The sequence below is a fragment of the Streptopelia decaocto genome (genome assembly GCF_964273445.1).
Source record: "Streptopelia decaocto genome assembly, chromosome: 2".
Lineage (NCBI taxonomy): Eukaryota > Metazoa > Chordata > Aves > Columbiformes > Columbidae > Streptopelia > Streptopelia decaocto.
In genome coordinates, this window is record NC_138655.1 from 65,558,585 (window position 1) to 65,582,494 (window position 23,910).

General features: G+C 43.0%; 1 protein-coding gene across 1 annotated transcript in view; it reads right to left on the reverse strand.

The window, feature by feature from the left end:
- Window positions 1-7,142: 7,142 nt before the first annotated feature.
- Window positions 7,143-23,910, reverse strand: part of GALNT12 (polypeptide N-acetylgalactosaminyltransferase 12) — a 51,757-nt gene continuing 34,989 nt past the window's right edge. Inside the window, exons 8-10 of the mRNA XM_082045875.1 lie at window positions 18,332-18,445; window positions 11,753-11,908; window positions 7,143-9,098 (exon numbers count right to left, since the gene is read on the reverse strand). Of these exons, the coding sequence (XP_081902001.1) occupies window positions 8,961-9,098; window positions 11,753-11,908; window positions 18,332-18,445 (408 nt within the window). The 3' untranslated portion in view covers window positions 7,143-8,960. The remainder of the gene's footprint in view (window positions 9,099-11,752; window positions 11,909-18,331; window positions 18,446-23,910) is intronic.

Genomic DNA, 23,910 nt, shown 5'->3' on the forward strand with positions numbered 1-23,910 from the left:
GCTGCTGGACAGGAGGGAGGAGGAGGAGGAGAACTGAAGGTGGGGGGGACGGACAGAGCGGCGGAAGGGAGCCGAGCCCCTCAGTCCGGGCGCATCTCCCAGCGGCAGAAGCCAAGGCGGGAGGGAAAGAGCCGCCCTCTCTCTGCTTCCTCGGGAGCCTCGGGGTCTCCACTGCCTTCTCCCCTTCCCCTGGCAATAATCCTTCTGGCAATGGCGCCTACTCCTTCCCAGGTCTGCCAGCTGCAACCACCAGGAACAATAAATAAATAAATAAAACCCTACCACCACCACGCACACACAGACACACTCCCCACCACCCTCCTCCTCGCTCCCCAGCGGCAGAGCAAGGGAGCGGGACCTCCCTCTGTTTCTCCGGCTGCTCTCCCCCCTCTCCGCTCAGGGAGGGACAGCACCTCTGAGGCGCGGAGGGGGGGCCCGAGCAGCGCTCATTGAACACCTCCCTCTTCCCCTCTCCTCCTCCTCGAAAAGGAAAAAAAAAATAAAAAGGATGCTCCGGCAGAAAACGCCGAAGAGGAAAAAGCCCCCCCTAGAGCCGGGGAGGAGGGGAGCGGTGCCGAGCCGAGGCGGGGGTGCTAGTGCCGCATTCCCCCGGAGCCGGGGCAGCACAGCGGTCGCAGGCGCCCCGCGGGCCGGGCAGCCGCCGCCGCGGGCGGGAGGTGCCGCCTAGCGCCCGTCCTTCGGGTCGGGCAGAACCGCCGAGCAGGATGGGCAGCCCGGGGCCGGGGGCAGAGCAAAGTGTGCGGCAGCGGGGCCGAGCCGGGCCGGGCCGAGCTTCTCTCAGCATCAGCATTCAGCGCCCATGGGTCGGGCACCTTCTCCAGGTGGAGCTCCCAATGCCAGCGCCGATGGCGGCGGGGCCGCGGGGGGGCGTTCCCGCCGCTGCCCACCCGCACAACCGGCAGGTGCCGCACGCCTCGGAGCCCGCGCTCTCCCCACGCGCGGAGGCGCGGCCGCCCCACGCGCGACCCGGCAAAGCGCGCGCGCGCGCGGACCCGCTCACACGCGCTGCCCCGCGCCGCCACAGCGCGCCCGCCCGCTCGCCCCCGCGCACACGCGGCTCGCGAACACGCTCCCACCCCGGCGCGGCTGCTCCGCCAGCCCCGCACACGCACAGCTCGGGCTCGGGCAACTCTGCGGCAACGCGGGAGCCGGGCGCTCCGACAGAGCAGAAGTCGCGATTCTTAATCTTTGTTTGTTTGTTTGTTTGTTTGTTTTACCCCGCAGAAGGGGCGTTTTTCTGGAGCCCGGCACTGCGCGCGGCTGCGAAACGCTAAAGCTGCAGCAGCACGCTGGAGTTCCCCCGAGGGGTTGCCACAACGCTGCGAGTAGCCCGGCGCAGATGAGCCCTTCTCACGCCTGTTCTCCCAGCTACTTACCCCCGCGTCCCACCTCTTGTCCAAGGCTTTCTGCCCTGCTCCCAGTGTGTCTCCCCACCCCCGGGAACACATCCATGCTGCTCACGCACCACTGTGGCTTGCAAAGACCCTGACCCACAGCCCACCGAGGAGACCCAGGAAGCGACACAGGTCACCACACATTTCATGGCAGGTGGATCCCACGCAGACGGCATTACTGGCAAAATGCAAAGCTTTGCTTAACCCTGCCTTAGGCACCTCACTTTTTATACATTTGCATAATTTTCCTGAAGTCACTCACAGCAAACCTTTGAAGATAATTCTAATACATCTAATTTATATCACATATGTGGCAGTGACATCTGTGCAATAAATTGGAAAGAATCTTCATAGGTTAATAAATTCTAAGATCATCATGACTTGACCTTGGGCTAAAAGGCCTCAGTAACACTCACTGTTTTACAGCCTTTCCCTCAGAATGACTTCCAGCCGCGTTGACTTAAAGGCATCACTAATGAAGAGTCCACCACATCTCTGGATTAACCATTTCAATCATTGATAAGTTTGCTAAGAGGTGTATCTCATCTTCAGTATCAATTTGTCTTTTTTCCAGCTTCCAACCTCTTATTCTTATCACACCCTCTTTACCTGAAGGGGAGACAGTGTCAGCGATCTTCTCCCATGCGCATGGACTGAGATTAATCACTACATTTTGCTTTTTAATAAATAATTAGACTGACTTTCCTTTACCTCAGGGATCATTCTTGGAGGCATTTCCAAGGCATCTCTCCTTCCTCCACTTTATGTGTGAATTGGCCCTTCTGACTCTGCAACCTGTCAGCACTGGGCCACCAGCAGCAACCTCAGCATCGGCCGCTTCCGAGGGCTGGGCAGGTCAGGAGAGTCAATCCCTACAGGCAAACCAGCCAGCGTGTTGTCCCTGTGGGGCTGCCTCTTTGTGGAATCCTCTACATTGTGTTTTGGATCCGTTCTGCCTAAAAGCATGACCTCCTCCTTTGCTCCTCTGCACCGGACTTTCCATTAGGATAAATCCAACCATGTGCTTTATTTGTACAACTGACCTGTCCAGCAGTTTCTTTGTCATCCGCAAACCAGTAACTTATTTTCCTCCAGAAAACTGATTATCATTATGCCAAGAACAGATCTTCCTAGGATGACAACAGGAACAGGTGCCATATTGATTTTGTATAATGTTATTTTTAATCAGAATTTCATATGCTAAATGATGTTTCACCATTCTCAACCTGATCTGCAGCAGATACCAAGTTTGTCAAAATCTGTTTCACAGAAAATCGTTCTTCACTGTTTGTATCCTGTATCATTCTGTGATATTCTCCAGTGCTTGGCTACCAGGACTACAGCTACTTGGATCACTTGGATTATTTTACAATATTGGCACGAGATTAACACACGCACTCACACTGTCTCTGGAATGTCATCAACTTTTTCTTTTATTTTTTAAGCAATTTCCCAGCATTTAAGAACTCAGTCTGAAAGCAAGCTTGGGTCTAAGTTATGTGGTACAACAGGATTAATACCTTGAATATTACTAACAACTGCTTGATATCCTTCTGTGTTACCAATGCAGCAGCAAACATGCTTGTGTTATTTTAAGCATCAAATGCACCTCCTTGCTTCTTTCCAAGCACAGGTTGGAAAGAATTATTGCATAGTTCCACTCAGGATAAAACTTGAGGTTGGTCCTCACGTGGGAGGCTGAGCCCAGCCGCTGCTGGTGCCCACACCGCCCACCAGAAAGTCAGATGCAGGGGAGCTGGGTCAAGAAAACACACCGTGACAGTGCCATGTCATGGAGCTAACACCATGGAGTACAGAAACAGTTCCAAAATCAGGCCCAGGAAAACAAGATTTACCACCATTTGTCCAGAAACCTAGGGCAGACTTTTCAGAGGTGATCTCTGATAATACCTTCCTCATTTTGGGGGCGCTTGCAGGAGATCCTTTCTATGCATCATTCTGTGCATCGTTCTGCCTGTAACGTGAGTCTGGGGTGACTGTTCATCCATCTGAGCATTTCTGGTGTGAAGGTGACCACCTTTGGTCACATGAATCCCAGCTCCTGTGCCTGAACTGCAGAAGGCTGGAGTATTGCTGGGTATCATTTAAACCAAGCAAAGCTACACTTCAAATTAGAGTATTTAATAATGTGGTACTTCTGACCTCAATCTTTTTGTCATTGCATTCCCTGTCAGTAAGACTGGGGTGCTCTTCCTTCGTGCTTATACTATGAAGACAGAATGATAAATATTTGGGAAGCACTAAGACACTAACATCCAAGTTCCTGTAAAAAAAAGGTTAGGAAAATAACCTTTATTTTTCAGGCTAGGGATTTACTATGGGGAAGTAAATAAGGCCATATATTGAACAATGAGGATTAGGCAAAGTAAGCCTCTCAAAATCCTTCCTGTATACTCGGTGAGGCATGACAAAGACAGTTTCCATATCTTTTGCAAAAACGCAGGGAACATAATGCAAAAAAATCATGTTATTAAAGACAATAGTCCAATAGATGCACTGAGGCTAAATTTAGATTTAACAAAGAAATATATTTCTGAAACTTTCAAATATTCCATTTGCAATACTATCCAAAACTTTCATATTGTACGCTTATACGTTTTCAACATGATGTATACATGTATTTTGTAAAACCTGCTTCTTTCCAATTCTCAGCACTGAGAAATGTCTTCTTTCATAGGTACTATCCTTTGTTTATGCATAACGGATGCCCAGGTAACAGCTTATTTTAAATAAAAAAGAGGCCTAATGGAGAATTGCACCAAACTGCTTATTAGATTGTGTCAGACACAGCTGACTTTTTTTTTTTTTTTCCCTTAGAAATCCCCAGTATGTTTTGCTACCATGAAATCAGTAAAGTGCATCTCCTGGGATTAAATCTTCTAAAGCAGCACACAGCCATTATCCATCATGCAAAAAGGCTTTATATTCTTATTTGGGGGTCTACACCAGACACCCTCTGTACATTTTTATTCCTTGTTGGCTAAAATATCAGTTCATGAGAATTGTAAATAGACCTCTTTGCTCAAAAATCAAATGTCACTTTCTTCCCAGCATTTTACCCAGTCACTTCAGCATTTCAATTATGTGAATCCCTTGGCTATATTTCAGTAAAACCAGTTATGTCCAATATCTTCCTGCTAATGATCATTTCCAATTTCTCTCAGTTACTATTAAGTCTTCTCACAGTGTATGCACAGTTAACATTTTTTGTTCTTTATATATTCTTTATATTTGATTATCACAGAGTACCTAATTCATGAATTTGAAGTCTAAGTATCTGTACTGGTATGACTACCTTGACTACTTTTTCTTCAGCTGCAAGCTAAATACCTTCAGAGCACGGAAAAGTTCAAGAAACCTAGAAAACTGATTTTTCCATTACCACCAAGGAATTGCATCTGCTGCAAGTCCTCTCCCCTGCTGGGAGATGGTCTGATCCTCCATGAAATGTCACACTACGTAACAGGCCAATGAGTCACTTCCCTCATCTTCCATCTTCTTTCTTCTTGTTTTTGGAGTTTGGAGAAGTCACTGAGAAAGTCCTGCTCTGTTTTTGTCTCCAACCCCCTCTGGAAAACCTGGAAGCCTCTAAAAGTATGTCATCTACAGCCACGTCATTCCCGTCGGTGTTGACTAGTCTAAATAGGCTTTCTCTATTCATATAAATGTCAGTGAGTAATGGATTGAAAAAAAAATTAAAACTGTTGAGCTAGGCATAGTAATTTTAGTACTGCATAAACATACATAATTGTTTTCCTCTGTAAATGGGAAGTGGAAGAATACTGCAGTGCTTTAATTCAAAGACAGCTATTGCTCTTGCATCCAACTGCTAGGACCCTGACAGAACCGGGGGAGCTCTGCTATCGCTCTCTTCCCTCTCTCCCAAGGACTTTCCCACCTACCTCAGCTAACTTGCTAGCACAGTCAAAATGTTGTCTTTGTTATGAGCCTATACAGCATGCTCAGACACTGTCAAAAAACCCCGCAGCTGCGTATTTCCACAACTGCATGATCCTAACCCTGTAGTCCTGACATCTTGATTGCTACATCTTTATGTCAGCGTATCAGAACAAAGCTCAATTTCAAATTAGTCTCCCAGTCTAAAGGCTTTAAGAGAGACAAATGAAATTAAAAGAACATCAGTTTTTGACTTACCAACCCAGCAGTATCACTGCCCCTGTTTTCATACATGGCGAATAGGGGCACAATCCCATCAGTCCTGGTGTTAACAACCAACATGAATTTCACCTTCCAGTAAATCCTATAACTTCCTATAAATATAACTAAAATTGAACATAGTTTTGAGTCTTTGTTTCATCTGAGGTGACAAGAAATGCTGCTTCCAATTCATGTTGACTGATGCATATATAGTGATGAGTGCTGCTTTAAGTGTTTGTGCAAGATCTAACAATGCTCCACCATAATGATTCAGCCAAGAGTGCACATATAGAGGTTTTAGAGAACATCACACAAAGGAAAGTGACCTAGGAGAACATAGAATCATGCTCATCCAATATAACGCTTAAAAAAGGGCAGTAAACATGGGAGGGGTTGTATTCAGAGCTGGGCAATGAGGAAGGAATTCCATACATTTGGAGGACAGATTTCTTCATCTCTGTCCTAAAATTTTATACAGCATATTGTGCACTGGGATTACACTTTCTTAGGACAATTTGTTCAGTTGATCTCACTATATTTTAAAAATGTCCTTGTTTTGAACACAGGGGTGGTACAAAATGGAAGAAGGACCCTCGAAATTTCCCAGTTTGTGCTGCCAGTATCCCATTACTTTAATCTAAGGTTATCAATAAGCTTGAGTTGCACATTTTAGTTTTATGGACGCTTCACATGGTTAGTGGCAAAGGGGGAAAAAATGCGGCTCTAAGAAAAATGAATACTAAGAAAGAGGGAATTGATTTGGACCATCTGGAAAGTGTTCCTCTCTCTCTTTCAAAGAGAGCTCTAGGAGGCCAGAACCAGATGAAGTATAGGTTTGTGACTGAAGTCCTCCAGTTTTTCTGTTTCTGTGAGGCATCCAGCCACTTCTCTGCTGAGGAGAAGCCTGAAGTCCACAATCCATTTCACAGCAGGTAGCCCTGACCTCCCACAAAAGCAAGTTTCAAGACAAGCATTGTGACTTAGACACTTGATGGAGTCCTTCACCCTCCAAACCTGAAGCCAGACATTAATACACTTCCAGTGATTTGAGAAGAAAATATCAAGGAGAAAAATGGTAAGTAGATGGACTAAAAGGCTAACACAGGAGGAGCAAGCCGGTGATGTTACTGCATTTAGTGTCTGCTTTTAAACTCATTGGTAAGTGTGTTTGCCTAGCAAATATTCAACCCAGGCTAGCAGGTTTGCAGCTCAACTGCATGTAACTAGAAGCCCAAAACATCAATACTTCTCTCTAAACAAGTGCAGAGTGGGAAGACGTATGAAAAATAATTTCCAGTTACTAAGTTTAACTTTTATACCACTACCTGGTGATGAAGTCTTGAAGTCCCAAAATTAAGAAAGCCTCATTGATCATGAAGATCAATGGAAGTTTTGTCTACAGTTACAATAGCTGGGCTATCATTAACTTAGTAATGTAATTCAATCAACAGTCAAGAAGGCAAAGCAGAAATGAACAGAAAAAAATTGCTGTGTTGCTGGACCTCTCACAGTTCTCTTATGCAGCCACCCAGTTTTGATTTGTGGCTCCAGAAAATGCACACTACTGCTGCTAGCAGGTGAAGATAAGCATTAGTGAGTTCAGGAAAGGGAAATTCATAGACCATAACATGAAGCAGTCTTCTCCTAAGTGCTGCAGAGGTCAGAGCCTAAGAGAACAGGGAAATGATTAAAAGGAAACCACTGACCATATGAAAAAAAGTTGTAAAGACAGTTCCCATTCTTCTGAGTCACAAAAAATATTTTATTAATTCTAACATCAATTTCATCAGTTCGGCCCACAGAGACAAAACTTTAAAGGTGCTCACAAAACCAATCTGTCTACATGGGTTTAGAAATACCTTGGAAGAACCTACATATGCATCTCCAACAGGCAGAAACCCTCCCTCCACACTCTAGTCATATAAATAGGTATGCCAAAATGGCATGAGCTTATGAGGATTCAAAGACAAGGCTGTATGTACATTTTTTATAGAAGACATGAACAAAGGCAAATAACAGAATATATCCCAAAGTAATCAAAACAGATGCCAAGATTTCTGAGGGGAAAAAGGTCAAAATCTTCATGCTTCTACACATAAGCACACCTCCAGTTGATAGAAAAAACCACTTTTCTTATGAGCTGAAACCCTTTTAATCAACATTGTGATGGTCAATGACCAAATACATTGCTATACACACTATTCGTCTGGTTGGGTAAGGCAGATCCCACACACCACAGCAGAAAACATCTCGTACCGCTGCAGATTAAGTCCCATGTTTTCAGTAGCACTATATGTGCTGACATGAATGACTTATCAGAAAAGGAGTTCCCAGACAAAATGCAAGTTATATCTGAAAGACAATTCTTTTCGCATTAATTTCAGCTGCATGTCAATTGGCTGCAAAACCATTTTTGTTTCTATAATCATTTTTATACGAACCATTAAAAATTTACAATTTAAAGATATAATCTCTTAGATTCATTTTCTCTAACTGTAATTTTGAAATTTGTCAAAATAATTATTGCTGGTTTGATGCATGCTGAAAATCAACATAATGTCAAAGTCATGCAGTCTGTGACACAACTGCGCAGCTAGATCCATGTGAATCCAAACAGCTTTTCCCAGAGCATCGCCTTAAATATTGTTGCCTTATTTCTTTAAGAAGAGAAAATCCGCAATTTATTCCCAAACCAGACTTAAGCATGATTAGAAATCTGTCAAGTGCCATGAGCATTTAAAATTGTCACAACATTTTACATATAGTATTGTCAAGCATGTGCAATCTGTATGCATCTAGATTGTTATTTGTGCAAAAACATGCAGACCTACTCTGCCTTCATGTGCAAATCCACACTGTCTTCAGTGAGGGTTCTGTGGTAGCCACTTAGGGCAGAATCTGGCCTACGTTTGTTTACCTTCTTGGTATTTAAAAGACAAAAAGAATTATTAACAACTACCTGTTCAAAGGCCCAACTGCAGAATGTTTTAGTAGAAAAATAAACATTTTAAGTTATTGGCAGATAACAGTAGTGCAATTATTTTGACTGCCTTAATTTCACACAGTAGGTTAAAAAAATAGATTGTCACTTGTGAAAAGAACCTAAGACACAGCAGTTATGTAGCTGCCAAATAAAGAGTAAAGAAGAGGAGCAGATTCTGTGCATGATATACTCGCAGCACTTTATGTAGCTCTCAATGCTTCATGCCTTTTAATACTCCAGAAAATGAAATCCAAGGCTTGTAAACCAATTACAGTTCTTTCCATACAAAAATATACCACTTAGGTGATTTTCAAAAGGCTGATTAACTGCTGACTAGAAGGAGACTGTTTTCATATTCAGCTATATCCTAGATGACATCTTGATCAACTTCTTTCTTTGAAGAACCATTTTTGGTAGTCCGAGTTAGTACACGGTCGTAATAATGGTGCTGGGTTTCCATTATAAGCGTTTGACTCGGCTTGTACGCACTTCTGGGTTTGTACATGAAACAAAGTACCATCCTACAAAAGACAGAAATAATTTTTGCTTTTCAGGTCTTAAAAATTGCAGGCGTATCACTGTGTTTCAAAAGTAACAGAAGACATTCATTACAAATAAATATCCTTCTCATGGGGCCATGCAGTGAAGCCAAAGTGCCTAACTTGAGGATCTCTGAAACTTTATCAAAAGACCCTGCTTTTAAATTTACATTAACATTGCTTTAGAGTAACATCTAAAGCTGTAAAGGATGTGATAACTTCATTCACTTCAAATGCCTTTTGTTACCGCATCAGAATAGGAGCAGAGAAAACTAAAGCCAAGCACAGGCATTACCTAAATACACCAACTTATTGCACATCTTGCAAGTAAAATGTAAATGTTGCTAGTTAAGTGTAGATGTTAGATATATTTTCAGCAAAAAAAAAATTCCTCTTTCTTCACAGGGTGCATTTTTAGCAGAAAAGGAAAAATATCTAAGCATGCCCCTTGCCAGCAGATGTGTGTGAAGCCAGCTTGCTTTGCTGGAGGGCAGCACAACTGCCTCTGAGGTGTAAGGTCTGACAGGCCTTCACAGTCAGATTCCCTGAAGAACACATTTTGAGGCCTCAGGCCCTCCTGTTATGGGAGTCTCCAAGAACATTTCGTCTCCAGTTCACGTTGCTTGCTCTGATCCAGGAGCGCTGTCAACCAGGAGAGCGAGCTGCAAAAATGCGGCGTAGCCAGCTGTGGAGAACTCCCTGCTCCGAGAGCCTTCCTTTGGCCCAGGTGACATCCCCACACGTAACCAAGAAAGAAAGATGCCAACACTCTGTTTCTGAGCTTGCTCACAGGCCTGCTGACAGACTTAGCTGCTGAATGACTTTCCTCTTTCCATCATGATAATTCACATTTTTGAGTGGACTAATCAATATCTGCCTCACTCATTTTTGACTCAGTGACCGTAGCAACTTAACACTTGCCAGGCTGCTGGGAAGGCTGTTCAAATCTCTGACTGTGCTGCATCCACGAGGACAGCTTTTCCAGTGACTGACACTTCTCCACATAAAGCAAGAGAAATGTAGTACTGACACCTCACCCATCACTTGCCTTGAAAGGTGAGGATTGGTGATTTTGATTTAATGCAACAGAAGAAGAGTAATTGGAGCACACCAGTACTTTTAAATCACACACGGACACAAACTGATCAGGAGAAATAGAAAAGGGAAGGCAAGGGAAGGCAAGGGAAGGCAAGGGAAGGCAAGGGAAGGCAAGGGAAGGCAAGGGAAGGCAAGGGAAGGCAAGGGAAGGCAAGGGAAGGCAAGGAAAGGGGATTTAGCATCTGAAACTTTATGAATTATTTTTAAATTTATTGGTTAGGAATGCAGTGGAAACAGCTGTATTGCAAAACTGTTTTCTTGATGATTTCCTGAAGTGAAATAACGAGCTTCATTAAATACATGTCATCTTAGGGATTAATGCATATGACCTTGACAAATATTGTTGAAAGCATTAAAAATGAAACGTCATTTATAACATCAGCCTTTTAAATATTTTGGTTTACTCAGTAATATCACTGTGAGCTTCAGTCAACAGACAGTAGTTTTCATATTTTTCTTTAGAATTTACTCTGCTGTCTGTTACTGGTGGTAGTATCTAAGCATGAAATTTGTTAACCAGGGACCCTGTAGAGTTTCGATGTATTATGCAGACACATTATGTAAATATACCATTTTGATATATTATGTGACCTTTTCCCTTAGCCAAATAATAACACTCCAGAACCTGACCAAGGCCATCATTTTTCATTCAATTTATTTTCTCTCAGGCATCCAGGAACTACTAAACACAAGTTTTTCTAAGATCACATGCTATGTTTATTAAATATACTCCATACTTCTCAGTATTTCTCCCCTTTGGGAGCAGGCATTAAGGCTGAAGAAGAGCGGTACAGATTTGCTGAGTGCCCACAACCAGTAAGATGTGTCCTGTGTAGGGGCGGGAGTACGGCAGAAGGTCTTTTTTGATGGTATATTAAATGCAACAACTGCACATGACATTGCAGAAAAGCTCAGGGAGCACTTCTGATGCTCACAAGGAGGGTCAAAAGAGATGGTCTGCAGAGCAGAAGTAGCTGCTCAAAGGCAGGGGAGAGTGTAAAGTAATGGTGGTATGTGAAGTACTGGGAATATACAGTGGTATGAATACTAGGGAATCAGAGAAGTCAATGAAAGGAGAGCAGAAGTGGGCCAGCCATGAGACTGTCTGAGGAAGGGGGATATGGAGGCACCTCAGTTCTCAGGAGAAGACAGTAGGGATGTGGTGTGAGAAAGAGCTGAGCAGCCCGCAGAAAGTGATAGATGTGGACAGGGCAAAGAGAGACCTCTGCCAACCTTCCCTACTCCTCTGACATTAAGAAGGGTGCTTTCCTTCCTCTCATCTTCCTATTCTTTATGACTGGCATACTCTTCAACTGCACGCTGCTGCTACCCTGTGGTTCTATGTTCAGATATTAAAAGCCAAGAGACCATATTTCTCCCAGATATCTATGCTGATGATGTGGCCTGCACAATATGTAGGCAGTAAGATAAAAATTAAATGCTCCTTCCACCCACTCTCTCCCCCCCAAAACACAACACTTCTCCTCCAACTCCCCCCAAAAAAATAAAGAAACCCCAAAACAAGCAGGCATACTTACCTCTCTGAAAACAAACTTCTGGTTTTCAGGAACACTGTGGACATTTTCTTGACACAAGTACATTGTCAAGTACTCAGTCCCTGAATCGACTGCTGCACAGACTTCTGGCTGCCGGGTGTTGTAACGTATTTCATTATGGGATGTGTACTCAAAAAACTACAAACCCAAGAGAAGAAATAAAGGACAATGGACATTTAATATGTACAGGAGAAAGTATTTATAAGGTGGATATACTAAGATACTATAATTAAGTTCACACATTAAAGTTGCTATTGTGGAGAGAAATTCTGATAAAAAAATTCAGGGAGCCTTAAATGCTGCTGTTTGTTTACTATTTTACAGAAAAATCAATCTCACCACAGCACTGCTTTACTCTGGTAGCATTTAAAATGTATGAAAGGCTGAATAAATGCCCTGAAAAACAGACGTTCCAACACTAAAGAACTTACAAAATTTGACTGTAACACTCTCCTTTCACATTCTAGATCACCCTTAGAAATAGGATGGAAACTAGCTTATAGCCTGACATTATGCCTTCTTAATTCTGTTGTCACAAAACGATGTTATTTTTAATTAATGAGTTGCTCACTGCATAGTACAAATGCAGTTCGGTCAAGGTTCATTTCAAGTTAAAAAGGATTTAGGGTGCATGATGTTATTTTATAACATTTTAAGATACTTTTCAGAGCAAATCAACTGCAGCTGCTTTTAAACAAGAACAGAACTTTATTAAAGACAATTTACTGGATTTGCTTATTGCACAACATTCTACAGAGGTGTTCCGAACATGCTCTAAAACATCTTGCCTTTTGTAGCAACTATGCTGAGGACTTCCTTAAAATTTTTATATTTATCATGGACACTTGCCAAATTTTGGACTTCATTAAAGAGCGGCAGAGTTTGAGAGTTGTTTGTATTTAGCACGCTTGTAAATAATTTAGATGACTATAGTGCACGGATGTGTGTTTAGATTTGATTTAGATTATACTCAGTAGGGCAGAGGAGTTTTTATACACATCAGAAAATCGCTTGCTGTCAATAACACAGTGCATTAGTGGAAAGCAATAAAAGCAAGAGGGAGAGAAGGAAAACTCCTTTGTTTTGTATAACCCCTGAATAAAGAGACTGTAAGGCTTTGTGAAGAGGGCTGTATCAATTCAGAAATGTTGCATATATTTGAACTTACCACAAAACCACCCTTAGCAACCACCAAGGCTAATTAACCTTGAAAGAAAAACTGGAAATGGAGTTTTAATGTAAACAGGACTGTGTGATTATAAAGTCTGCAGTCATCCATTTCTAGGTGTAAGAGCTCTGATCTAGACTATGCTGATGGTGGTTGTTCCAAGAAATCTCCTCTGCTCCTCTTTTTATCACAATCAGGAATTTTTCTGCCCAGGTGGCTGTTGCAGCCATACACAGATCAACATTGTCCACTTGTGTCAGCTTGTGGTGCTCCATGGCTCTTCTTTGGGCAATGATGCAAGTGACTCCGCCTCTCCCCCAGAACTAACGTGTTCATCGTCATTCATTTGTGGTAAGCCGCAAAGGGAAGTGAGTGTTTTGAGAAAGCAACTTCAAGATTGAAGTTTATCTGCTGACATAACACCCAGGAGACTCTGATTTCCCTTTGAAACCTATTGCTGGGAACTGTTTCTATGATGTCAGCTGCACTGCCTTTACAATATCTGCTTTATGCCAGAAATGTCTCATCGTCAACAAAAGTCAAATGTGATATTTCTGGCCAAAAGTTTTTTAATTATTATTATTTTTTACCCCAATAGGCAGGGGCTATTCCTTGCCCTCCATGCTTTAGCTCCTAGGTTCAGCACCTGATTGCCACACGGAAAGCCTGCTACTTTGGGCACCAGAGTGAGCTGGACAGGCACTTATTTTAAGCCTATGACTTGTGAATAAAGAAAAAGCTTCATTCCTCCTCATTTGTGTCTGTATGGACACTCTTTTTACAGCTGCCACTTTTACAAGGCCACATTTAGAGCCTTGCTCATTAGTGGGTTTATAAGATATAATAACTCTTTTTAGCAATTTGTATTCAGTATCAGTGAAAGCCTGCGAGCTGCGGATTGTACCAGATGCATCGAGTAGATGGAGCAGCTACTAGGTCAGAGCACTTATTACTACTGACATCTTTCCTGAACGGCCTCTCAAGGACTTGCATCGATTGTGGAGAAGAGCAAGTAAAATGGTTAATTTCTGGATAACATTAAGGATTTGGCTTATAGTATTAGCAACCAAGCACTACTGCTACCTCCTTGCCCAATGAACATCACACAGATCTTTACTGCTTAAATGGAATAAATACTTCAGGCTTCAGGCTTTTTCAAGCATTTTTTAGTGCTCTTTCCTTGCCCAGTGGGTTCTGTGGGCAGAAAGGAAGCATTACAACAGAAAATATTTCATTCCAGTAACAAGAAAACAAGAATCAGCATTTCGTTAATGTGCTGTCAGGGCTCTGACAGAGGAGAGACTGATTTATATGTCCCTGCTCATTGCAGGGGGTTTGGACTAGATGACCTTTGAATGCCCCTTCCAGCCCAAACTATTCTATGATTCTACACATGAGGTTTTCCCTCATGTGTAGATGTGGATGGGTGTACTCTTTGATGGATAAAAACTGCCTGGATGGCCGGGCCCAAAGAGTTGTGGTGAACGGAGCCAAATCCAGTTGGCCGCTGGTCATGAGTGGTGTTCCCCAGGGCTCAGTATTGGGGCCAGTTCTGTTTAATCTCTTTATCAATGACCTGAATGAGAGGATTGAGTGCACCCTTAGTAAGTTTGCAGACAACACCAAGTCGGGTGGGAGTGTTGATCTGCTGGGGGGTAGGAAGGCCATACAGAGGGATCTGGACCAGCTGGATCATTGGGCTGAGGCCAATTGTATGAGGTTCAACAAGGCCAAGTGCTGGGTCCTGCACTTGGGTCACAACAACCCCAGGCAGTGCTATGGGCTTGGGGAAGAGTGGCTGGAAAGCTGCCTGGCAGAGAGGGATCTGGGGGTGCTGATTGACAGCCAGCTGAATATGAGCCAGCAGTGTGCCCAGGTGGCCAACAAGGCCAACAGCATCCTGGCTTGTATCAGGAATAGTGTGGCCAGCAGGACTAGAGAAGTGATTGTGCCACTGTACTCGGTGCTGTTGAGGCCACACCTCGAATCCTATGTTCAGTTTTGGGCCCCTCATCATAAGAAGGACATTGAGGTACTAGAGAGGGTGCAGAGGAAGATGACAAAGCTAGCGACGGGTCTGGAGCACAAGTCTGATGAGGAGCAGCTGAGGGAACTGGGGCTGTTTAGCCTGGAGAAAAGGAGGCTGAGGGGAGACCTGATTGCTGTCTGCAACTGCCTAAAGGGAGGTTGTAGCATGGAGGGTGTTGGTCTCTTCTCCCAAGCAACAAGTGATAGCATAAGGTGAATGGCCTCAAGTTGTGCCAGGGAAGGTTTAGATTGGATATTAGGAAAAAAATCTTCACAGAAAGGGTTGTCAGGCATTGGAACAGGCTGCCCAGGGAAGTGGTGGAGTCACCATCCCTGGAGGTGTTTAAAAGGCATTTAGACAAAGTTCTTAGGGACATGGTTTAGTGCTACAGTTAGGTTACGGTTTGACTCGATGATCCTGAGGGTCTCTTCCAACCAAAATGATTCTGTGATTCTATTTTCAGCCTGATCCGTGGCCCAGTAACTAGTAGCCTTACTGCATTTCTTTCCTTCGGAGAACAAGTAGATTCCCTGAAGTGCAACTGAGTAACTTGAAGAGGCCTTTTACCCAATTCCTACCACTTCTGGCTGACCTACAGGATATGCCACAGCTGCATCAGTGCTCTGTGGTACCCGGGATGGAGGCAAATGTTGGCTACCTCTCTAGACCCTGAAACACTCTCATCTCTCTTTCCTGCCTGACTATCGCTCTTCTGCACGCAGCAAGAAGCTTGCACAGGTCTAATACCCCTTTTGCAGAAAACCCAAGGGCTTTGTTAAGCTCTTTGTCACTCTGTGTTCGGCTCAAATCTATCAGCTACAAATGGGAATATTGGGGGAGAGTACTGTCAGACAAAGCTGGCTGCTCCACCGTTTCCCATCCTCTTGCCACACCAGGTCAGCTTCCTGCCATCACACATCGGGGCCCTCCGTGCTGCTTCCCAGCCATACCAAGAAGGGTAATGGGCTTTATTTGTGTCGAATTTCAAAGCCTTTCATTCTTGTCTACCAGGGCAGACACATCCACAAAACATCAGCAACCTGAGGTACAAGCATTGGGTAGCCAGTGTTTTGCATATTTTCTGCCTCTCTTCCATATACACCCAACTCCTATCACCACACTCATATACACCCTTCTTGTTATGATGAACACATTAATTTTAAACCAACGCATAGTTAGCTTTCTTACTGCCTGCACAAAAGCAACGCAAAAGGACTAAAGGGAATCCTCTCACTTAGGCAATGGATTCAAGGAAAAATAGCAACAAATTACCAGGGTTTTCTGAGCGTGGTTTTACTTGCTGACACACAAAATGGGAGCAGGTGCTGGACTTCATAAATAATCAAGAGCACAGAGCTCTCTCCTCTCGGCACAGTGCACACAGATATTCAGAGGTCACTTTAAGTGGAGAATGGCTTCCAGTGAAAAGAGCTTTTGCAGTTGTCCCCTACATAAACAGCCACCTGCCACTAGTATATCATGCCAGAGGATGTGTGTACTGGAGTGTAAGACACATATGGCTGACCAAGTTAACCTTCATTAATGTTAAATCCTATCAAGACGCTTTTGGAATAACTTTACTGAGCTGTACTCAGGAGAATAAACTTCATTTCCTTATACCATAAGACAGCAGATGTGCAGCAGTAAGTACTATTTGAGGAAGAAAGTGATGAATGGTGGAACAAACTCTGCAACTGGAGGAAGGGATAAGAAGACTAGAGGATTAAAAATGTGAGCTAGCCAGGAAAGAAGAGAGGTATGTGAAAAGGAGTAAAACATGACTAGTGTGAGAAGTAAACTGGCAGGAAGAAAAAGTGAGAGGAGAGGCAGTGCAAGGGCGTTAGTCTGGGAGCCAGCCAGCATGGAAAAGAAAGTGTTAAATAGCATGGCGTGGAGAAACTGGAGCTGTTTGTGACACATGGTGCAGGGCAGGGGATTGGAGTGAAGCTTTGTAATGAGGGTTTGCTGCTAAAGCTGTATATAGGGTAATATGTGGAGTGATGAGAGCAGACTGGAAGAGAGCAGGCAGAAGATCTTGAGATTAGGATGGCAGGTTCCCGTTCCAAGGACAAAACAGAAGTTAAGGGCTGCCTGTTGTCAGGAAACATCTGTGAAACGCTGTGCTGAAGCACCTTGCTCTCCTTAGTGTTGATACAACTAGAAGATGACCAACGTTGTCACCATCAGTTCCACCAGCTGACAGTGGTGGATGTACATGTGGGAGATTTGATGGTTTGGGTTCTGCCACTGTCACCTGCTAACTCAGCTAAGGGATTCACATCATCAGGAGAAGCCTGTCATCTTTTAAGAAAGACTGTCAAAAGGGCAGTGGGATGGGAAGGAAATGGAGAGAAGTGTCCCTCTGGTAGGTTTTGCAGCTATTTGTAAGCCAGAAACAGGAGTTGTAAGTTCAGCAATCCTGACTTCCATTTCCCATCTCACTTGTGCTTCTACATCATGTCTTATTTTAGCATCCCCCTGTTCCCATACCCACAGTTCTTCCCGCTGCCCACTTTTTCTCTTGTAGCTACTACCTGTCACCCTGCTCATGCCCCACTTGCCAGCTGGTATCTCAGCTCCCACAATCAGTCCCCCTGCCACTAAAGAGGTCTCCAGTGATTCTGCTTGTTTCATGCTCCCTCCCTGTAGCCTGTGACTACTCTTTCCTCTGTCACACATGCCCTGTTCCTTGTCTGTTGCCCTACCTCTGTTCCAAACAACTTCTGCCCTCCGTCACCTTGCCCGCCTTTCCCTGGATCCTGTCAGCCCTCTCATGCCTTGTGCCCATTTCACTAATATTGTTTCACCCCTTCCCTGTGTTTGTCCTTTCTTCCTCAGGCTCTGCAATTCTCTTGTGTCATCTCATATTTTCTTTTATCCGTTTATATTGCAGCCAGGTAGCTTCTCTGTTTCTCCTTCCTCTGGCTGCCTGGATGCCACCAGAGGGAGCATGGATTGCACAGCTCTGAGAGCATCGCTGCGCTCGGTCTGGTGCCTGATATCCAGGTACGTGGACATATCGCACCATGAACACAGATGTAAGAGCATTAATATGCTGTGATTTGATATCTTTGCAGTAAATTCAGTTAAGTCTTTTAGTGCTAGCTAAACAAAAGATAACTTCAAAAATGTCATCTCATAAGAACTATTCTCCTATGAATTATACTTCTCTTTTGCTTTTACCTTTTACCCTATGCCTGACCTCAAAAGCCATCAAAATTAAAAGCATCCAATACGAGAATCAAAGTTAGACGTAAGATCACCTCACTGTAGCAATGTATTCTTTAAGTCCTACTGTAATGCTTTTTACCATACTTTTTACATTACAGCCATAGTGAAAATGAAAATAAAACATGAAACTTACCTGATTTTGTCCCATGCCATGACACGGGTACAGTATGATCCTGTGTCCAGTTACTTGATGTTCACTTGGAGGGTTATAATCAAAACAGAAATTTGCCAATCCTCTATTCTTCAGCTAATCAAAACAAAATAATATTTTAGTGTTAATCTGAAGCAAGTGAAATATGCTGTAGTCACTTTACACCCACCCTGCTGGGCTATGAGGTTTATATCCCAGAGCTGGTTCAAACTAGTTGGAATAGATCAAATGGATCAAATGGCAACATCCCTCTCAGACTAATGTGAAATAAAACTGCTAGATCCATCTTGACTTTGGGTATTGAAGCAGTCAGACATGATGGCTTCCCTGAGGAATGACACCATGCTCTAGTGTATTTGCAAATGAAGTAGGTAGGAACTATGAAAAGTTGTGTTGAAACTCAACAAGCCAGCAATTCATGCAAAACAAAAGAATCTGAAATGCCTTTAACTTCTTTTTTTCCCCCTTGTTCAATTTTCTAGTGAAAGTAAGATGACATACTTTTCTCATTTTGCCAAATGGGAGACATTAGAAGGATTTGTTCTCCAAAGGACTCCAGTACCCTCTTGAGGTTGAACAAGCAGACAAACTTTAAGATCAGAAATCATGAAAATGGGTAGGATATATCTCTCCAAAGAGACACTGGGTGTGGTTTTAAACATTCTTTACTAATATTGCTGATCTCTGACACAATAGGTACATAACTTTAAGATTAAATTTTAAAATATTAAGTTACCTGATTTTTAAAAACATCAGGCTAATTAACATGGGTTTGCATTTAAGTATGCAGGAGGCAAAAGTAACTGAAAATAAGTTAAACAATGCCAATAACAATTACTGACTCCTAGTATTAGCCACTTAGCTAAATTTAAAATTACACAAAGCAAAACAGGTTCTGTAAACATAGGTTCAACTTGAATGCCCCTGTTACTGAGTGTAATTATATCACAAAGAATAAGCAGAGTAAATCTCAGAAGAGTTACTTCAGCAAGGTGTAATTTCACTGCTATTCCCTAGTCATGATAGTTTTATCTTCAGTTCTTAGTATGGAGAATGAACGCACACGAAGGGATTGCAGAAGGCTAAAACCAAACAAACAAGCCAAACCCTGCAGGACCCAAACCCACCACAAAGCAAACCACACAAGTTGGAAAATTAAATACTTCTGTTCTATGTATATTTTGCTTTCACAACTTCTCCTTTTATTGCTACCCAACCTCTTCTTTCCACTGATTTGTGCCCGGCTCCTGCTGAAAGGCAGCCAAGCTCTCAGTGCTCTGCTTGGCTGGGCTCCTGGCCCAAGGCAACAGCAATACATTGGGGGGCTGGGGAGGACCACTGAGCCACCATGGCTTGGGGCCCTTTGCAGGGCTGCTGGGGCTGTGAGGCTTTCTTGTCAGAGCCAAATGCATAAATGTAAGACTTAAGCCCTCACCCTTACAGGCTTTGTCTCTTAATTCCTCTCTGAATATGCTTCCACTATGCATTTGGTGTAATTTTTCAGTCCAGGATAAACTAATATCTGAATTTGGTTTAGGATAAAATTCATCCTTAGTTTTCGTGTCCAAGTTTACCAGAAGCAAAAGAAATCCTCTGGGCACCCTTTCTACAGAAAGCCTTGTGTGGTTTGATGGGAACACACTAGAACAGTGCACCCCTCCCTGAGCTGTCAAAAGAAGATATTTTGTTTACCTTCATAACACTAGGCAAGAATTACTCTTAGAAAAACAGGAAAGTGTCTTTTACAGATTATTTTTAACACTGCCATGAAACTAGATAAACCAAACAATACACTTCTCATATTTTTTACATTCTACATCAAGAAATGTCAACCTAAAGTCATAACCACTTAAGAATGGTAATTGTATCTCTAAAAACATAAATCGGCTTTGGTTGTTGTCAGCAGCTGTCATCAGGATCAGAGGCTCCCTCATTAGTATGTTTAGCAACATATGACTTCGCCTGTCTCCTGACTCCAAGGGAAGATAAAGGTACAAAGCCCTCAGCTGAAGTGCCCTTCCAAACAACCCAATGCCTTCTCCACTGCTCCAAGCGTGGGCTCTTTGCTGTCAGCTCCAGCACGTGCGCCCTTTTGTGCTGTGGAAATTTAAATAACCTGTTTTAAAATGCTGTGCACCACTAGAACTATGGTGACTCTCCTACATGTGTTACGCAATGCCTAAATACAGGCAAAAACCCAAGAGTTGTGTAAAAGATTACTAACTTAAGCTTCATTTCAGATAGTTTAAAACTGAGCCGGTAATCCTGGGATGCTACCACATATGTTCTCTCATTTTTCTCCTTCATTCATAAATGCTTGTGATACATGGAGACATATTCCTAAACATACATGGTCCACACTTTAACCTGTTTGTTTTTTTTTTTTTTTTTTTTTTTTTAATTTTGTTTTATCAGACTTCAGTAGATGTTCTTTTATATCCACACTTCATCAGGAAGCCTAATAGATATTAAAGACCTAATTTTTGGGGAAAGTGCATACTAAGCTGTTAAACAACTTGATCTGAAATGACAAAGATTTGAAAATAATCAGATTTGAAAATCTGATTGCAGCATCATTTATAAAAAAAGAAAAAACAACAACAACAACAACAACAACAAGAGCCACGATCTGTTCCAAGGCAGAAAAAAGCACAAGAGAATTTGTGAAAGTAATATTTTTCTCTTGTTAAATGAGAATACGCAGTGTAAGTTCCTTTTATGTACAAGAGCTCTATCAAAACAGTAATCATCCATTCATTTCTGAAGCTATCTTTGTTCCTATATCCACCATACACAAGTCATGCAATAAGAACAGTTTTTTTTCCATGACTTACCTTAATTCTTCTGCAGAATGCTGCATTAGAGAAACAGAAGCAAGAAAAAATGTTGATCACTTTGCCATTGAAACACATAGTTCAGTTCTAAAACGTTCTGCCCATACAGCATCACTGCCTGTATCTTTCTACAACATTTGCCTCTTATTGAAACAGTGCAGGTATGCTCTACAATGCCATTTAGTTCCCACTCTGGAGGTTGGGACATGTAATAAACAGCAACTACTGAAATATTCACCTCAGGCCTTTATCCCTTACTGTTTGGAGAAATTTAAATCTGTTGTTTCCTAACATCTGGACACTTGCATGCAACAACACAATACAGATGGTATTCTGTAAATAATTCTTAGTTTTGGGGGTGTTTTTAAGATAAAATCCATTTCATATAACTTTAAGCAAAGCATCAACAACAGATTTTTGACATTAAAACTTCATTACATTAGTTGATATATGCGGACAGTGGAGCAGAGCCAACCTTTCTCTTCATCCACAAAATAGATCAGAATCCTCTTTATTCTGCCACAGTGGCATTGGTGCTGATGCAGTAGTGGTATGGGCAGATGATACTGTGGGACACAGTAAGATGGGGATTTATAGCAAGCCAACAGCTCCATGGTACTGACCAGGCATAAGCTTTTACTTCAAAGGTAATCTGAGGAGTTACAGGGAATGATTTTACTGAGTGCAGGTCATTTTCGTATCAGCCTTTTTGGAAAAAAGGCTGTGAATATCCTCAGATTTATGTTAACTACTTAAATGGAGTGGTGAAATGGGTATGCACCACTCACGACTAAGATCCTTCAAAGGAATCGATGATGAGACACTGCTCTTGGAATTCACTTGCTCACCCCAGCGAGTCCACATCTCTCTGGGAGGCTGAAGAACATACAAGAACATGTCTAAAGTGACAGTGTGTTCACTTGAGATTAACAACACTTGAATTTCTCCCACCAGCTTTAAAAAAGTCTGTCTCAAGCTTTCAGAGGCTGTACAGCCAATGGAATGGTGCATATTTTCCTGTGATGGGCTTCGGATCTCCAGGTCTAGTCAGCCATAACCTTGGATATCAATTCAATCTCAAGTGGCAGCTCTACCAAATGTATTATAGTGCAGTCTAAAGGTATACCCTAGAGGAGCCTCATACCTCTGAGAACTTCTAACACCAGACATGGAATAGTCTTTTTTATTGCATAACTTAAGCCACATAGCTAAGATCTCTTCTTCTGTAAGCCTGTCCATATATATCATGTGTTATTTAGATAATTTACAAGATGGTCTCTTTCATGTTCCAGCAAAATTCTGCATAGGTTTAAAGGCTCAAACCTGCTATTTTTTTTTCAAGGTTATATCTGGTCTAAATTAAAAATAAAATTATGACTAAGCATTTTGGATTTCCTTGAAGCCAGGATGGTCTTGGGGGAAAATGTGGAAGGAAGTTGCCAATAGAAGAATTCAAGTTTTTGTTCTCCCAACTGATACAGTCAGTCTCAGATGCTTTTAGGGATATGTGGTGAGAAGAGACATCAGCTGGAGTGTCACAACAGACATTTATCAGCTTAGCTGCTTCATGTTCAGCTGGAAGAAAAAATCAGCTAGAAGCTCTTTGAGAAGAACAAAGAAAACCCTCACGTGTCCTGGGGTGCATCAAGCGCAGCATTGCCAGCCAGGCCAGGGAGGTGATTGTCCCGCTCTGCTTTGCACTGGTGCGGCCTCACCTGGAGCACTGGGTGCAGTTCTGGTGCCACAGGATAAAAAGGATATAAGGCTACTGGAGAGCATCTAGAAGAGGCCTATGAAGTTGGTGAAGGGTTTGGAGAGGTTGCCATATGAGGAGCGGCTAAAGTCACTTGGTTTGTTCAGCCTGGGAAAGAGGAGACCGAGGGGAGACCTCATCACGTGTACAGCTTCCTCACAAGAGGAGGAAGAGGGGCAGGCACTGAGCTCTTCTCTCTGGTGACCAGTGACAGAACCCGAGGGAATGTCAGGAAGATGTGCCAGGGGAGAATTAGGTTGGACATTAGGAGAAGGTTCTTCCCCCAGAGGGTGGTGGAGCACTGGAACAGGCTCCCCAGGGAGGTGTCACGGCCCCAAGCCTGACAGTGTTCAAGAAGAGACTGGACAACACCCTCAGACACACGGTGTGAACTGTGGGGTTGTCACATGCAGGGACAGGAGTTGGACTCCATGATCCTTGAGGGTCTCTTCCAACTCAGAACATTCTATGATTCTATGTATCAGAATACAATATGGTCTCACTGCCAAGCAATCAAACTTACAAAAAAAGCTTGGATAAAATCCTGATTTTTGTGTCTTTTGAAAGTAATCTGGATGCCAAGTCCAAAGCCAAATTCAGTGACAGACCATGAATTTTTCCTCAGATATACTCACCACACCTTAGAGGGGAGAAAAACCCTGAATACTCCCTTGCTTTGCAGCTGAGCTTTTCCACAGACACCTGTAACATGACAAGATCACAGCACTGCCCAGTTCGCCTCTCTTCACCCAAATGCACAATGCAGCAATAGCACAGTGCTAATACTGAAGACGCAAGTCCTCCCTAATGGTGTCCACACCATTCCTCCCCAGGGCAGCCAAGATTTGGAAGCAAACTTTAGTCTGGGCTATCTAGGTGGACAACACCACAGACCTGGCTTCAGGTCTAAGATTTCACACCAGCTGAAGCACAAGTACAGCACACACTTTAGTGGTAAGTGCATACTCAGGGAT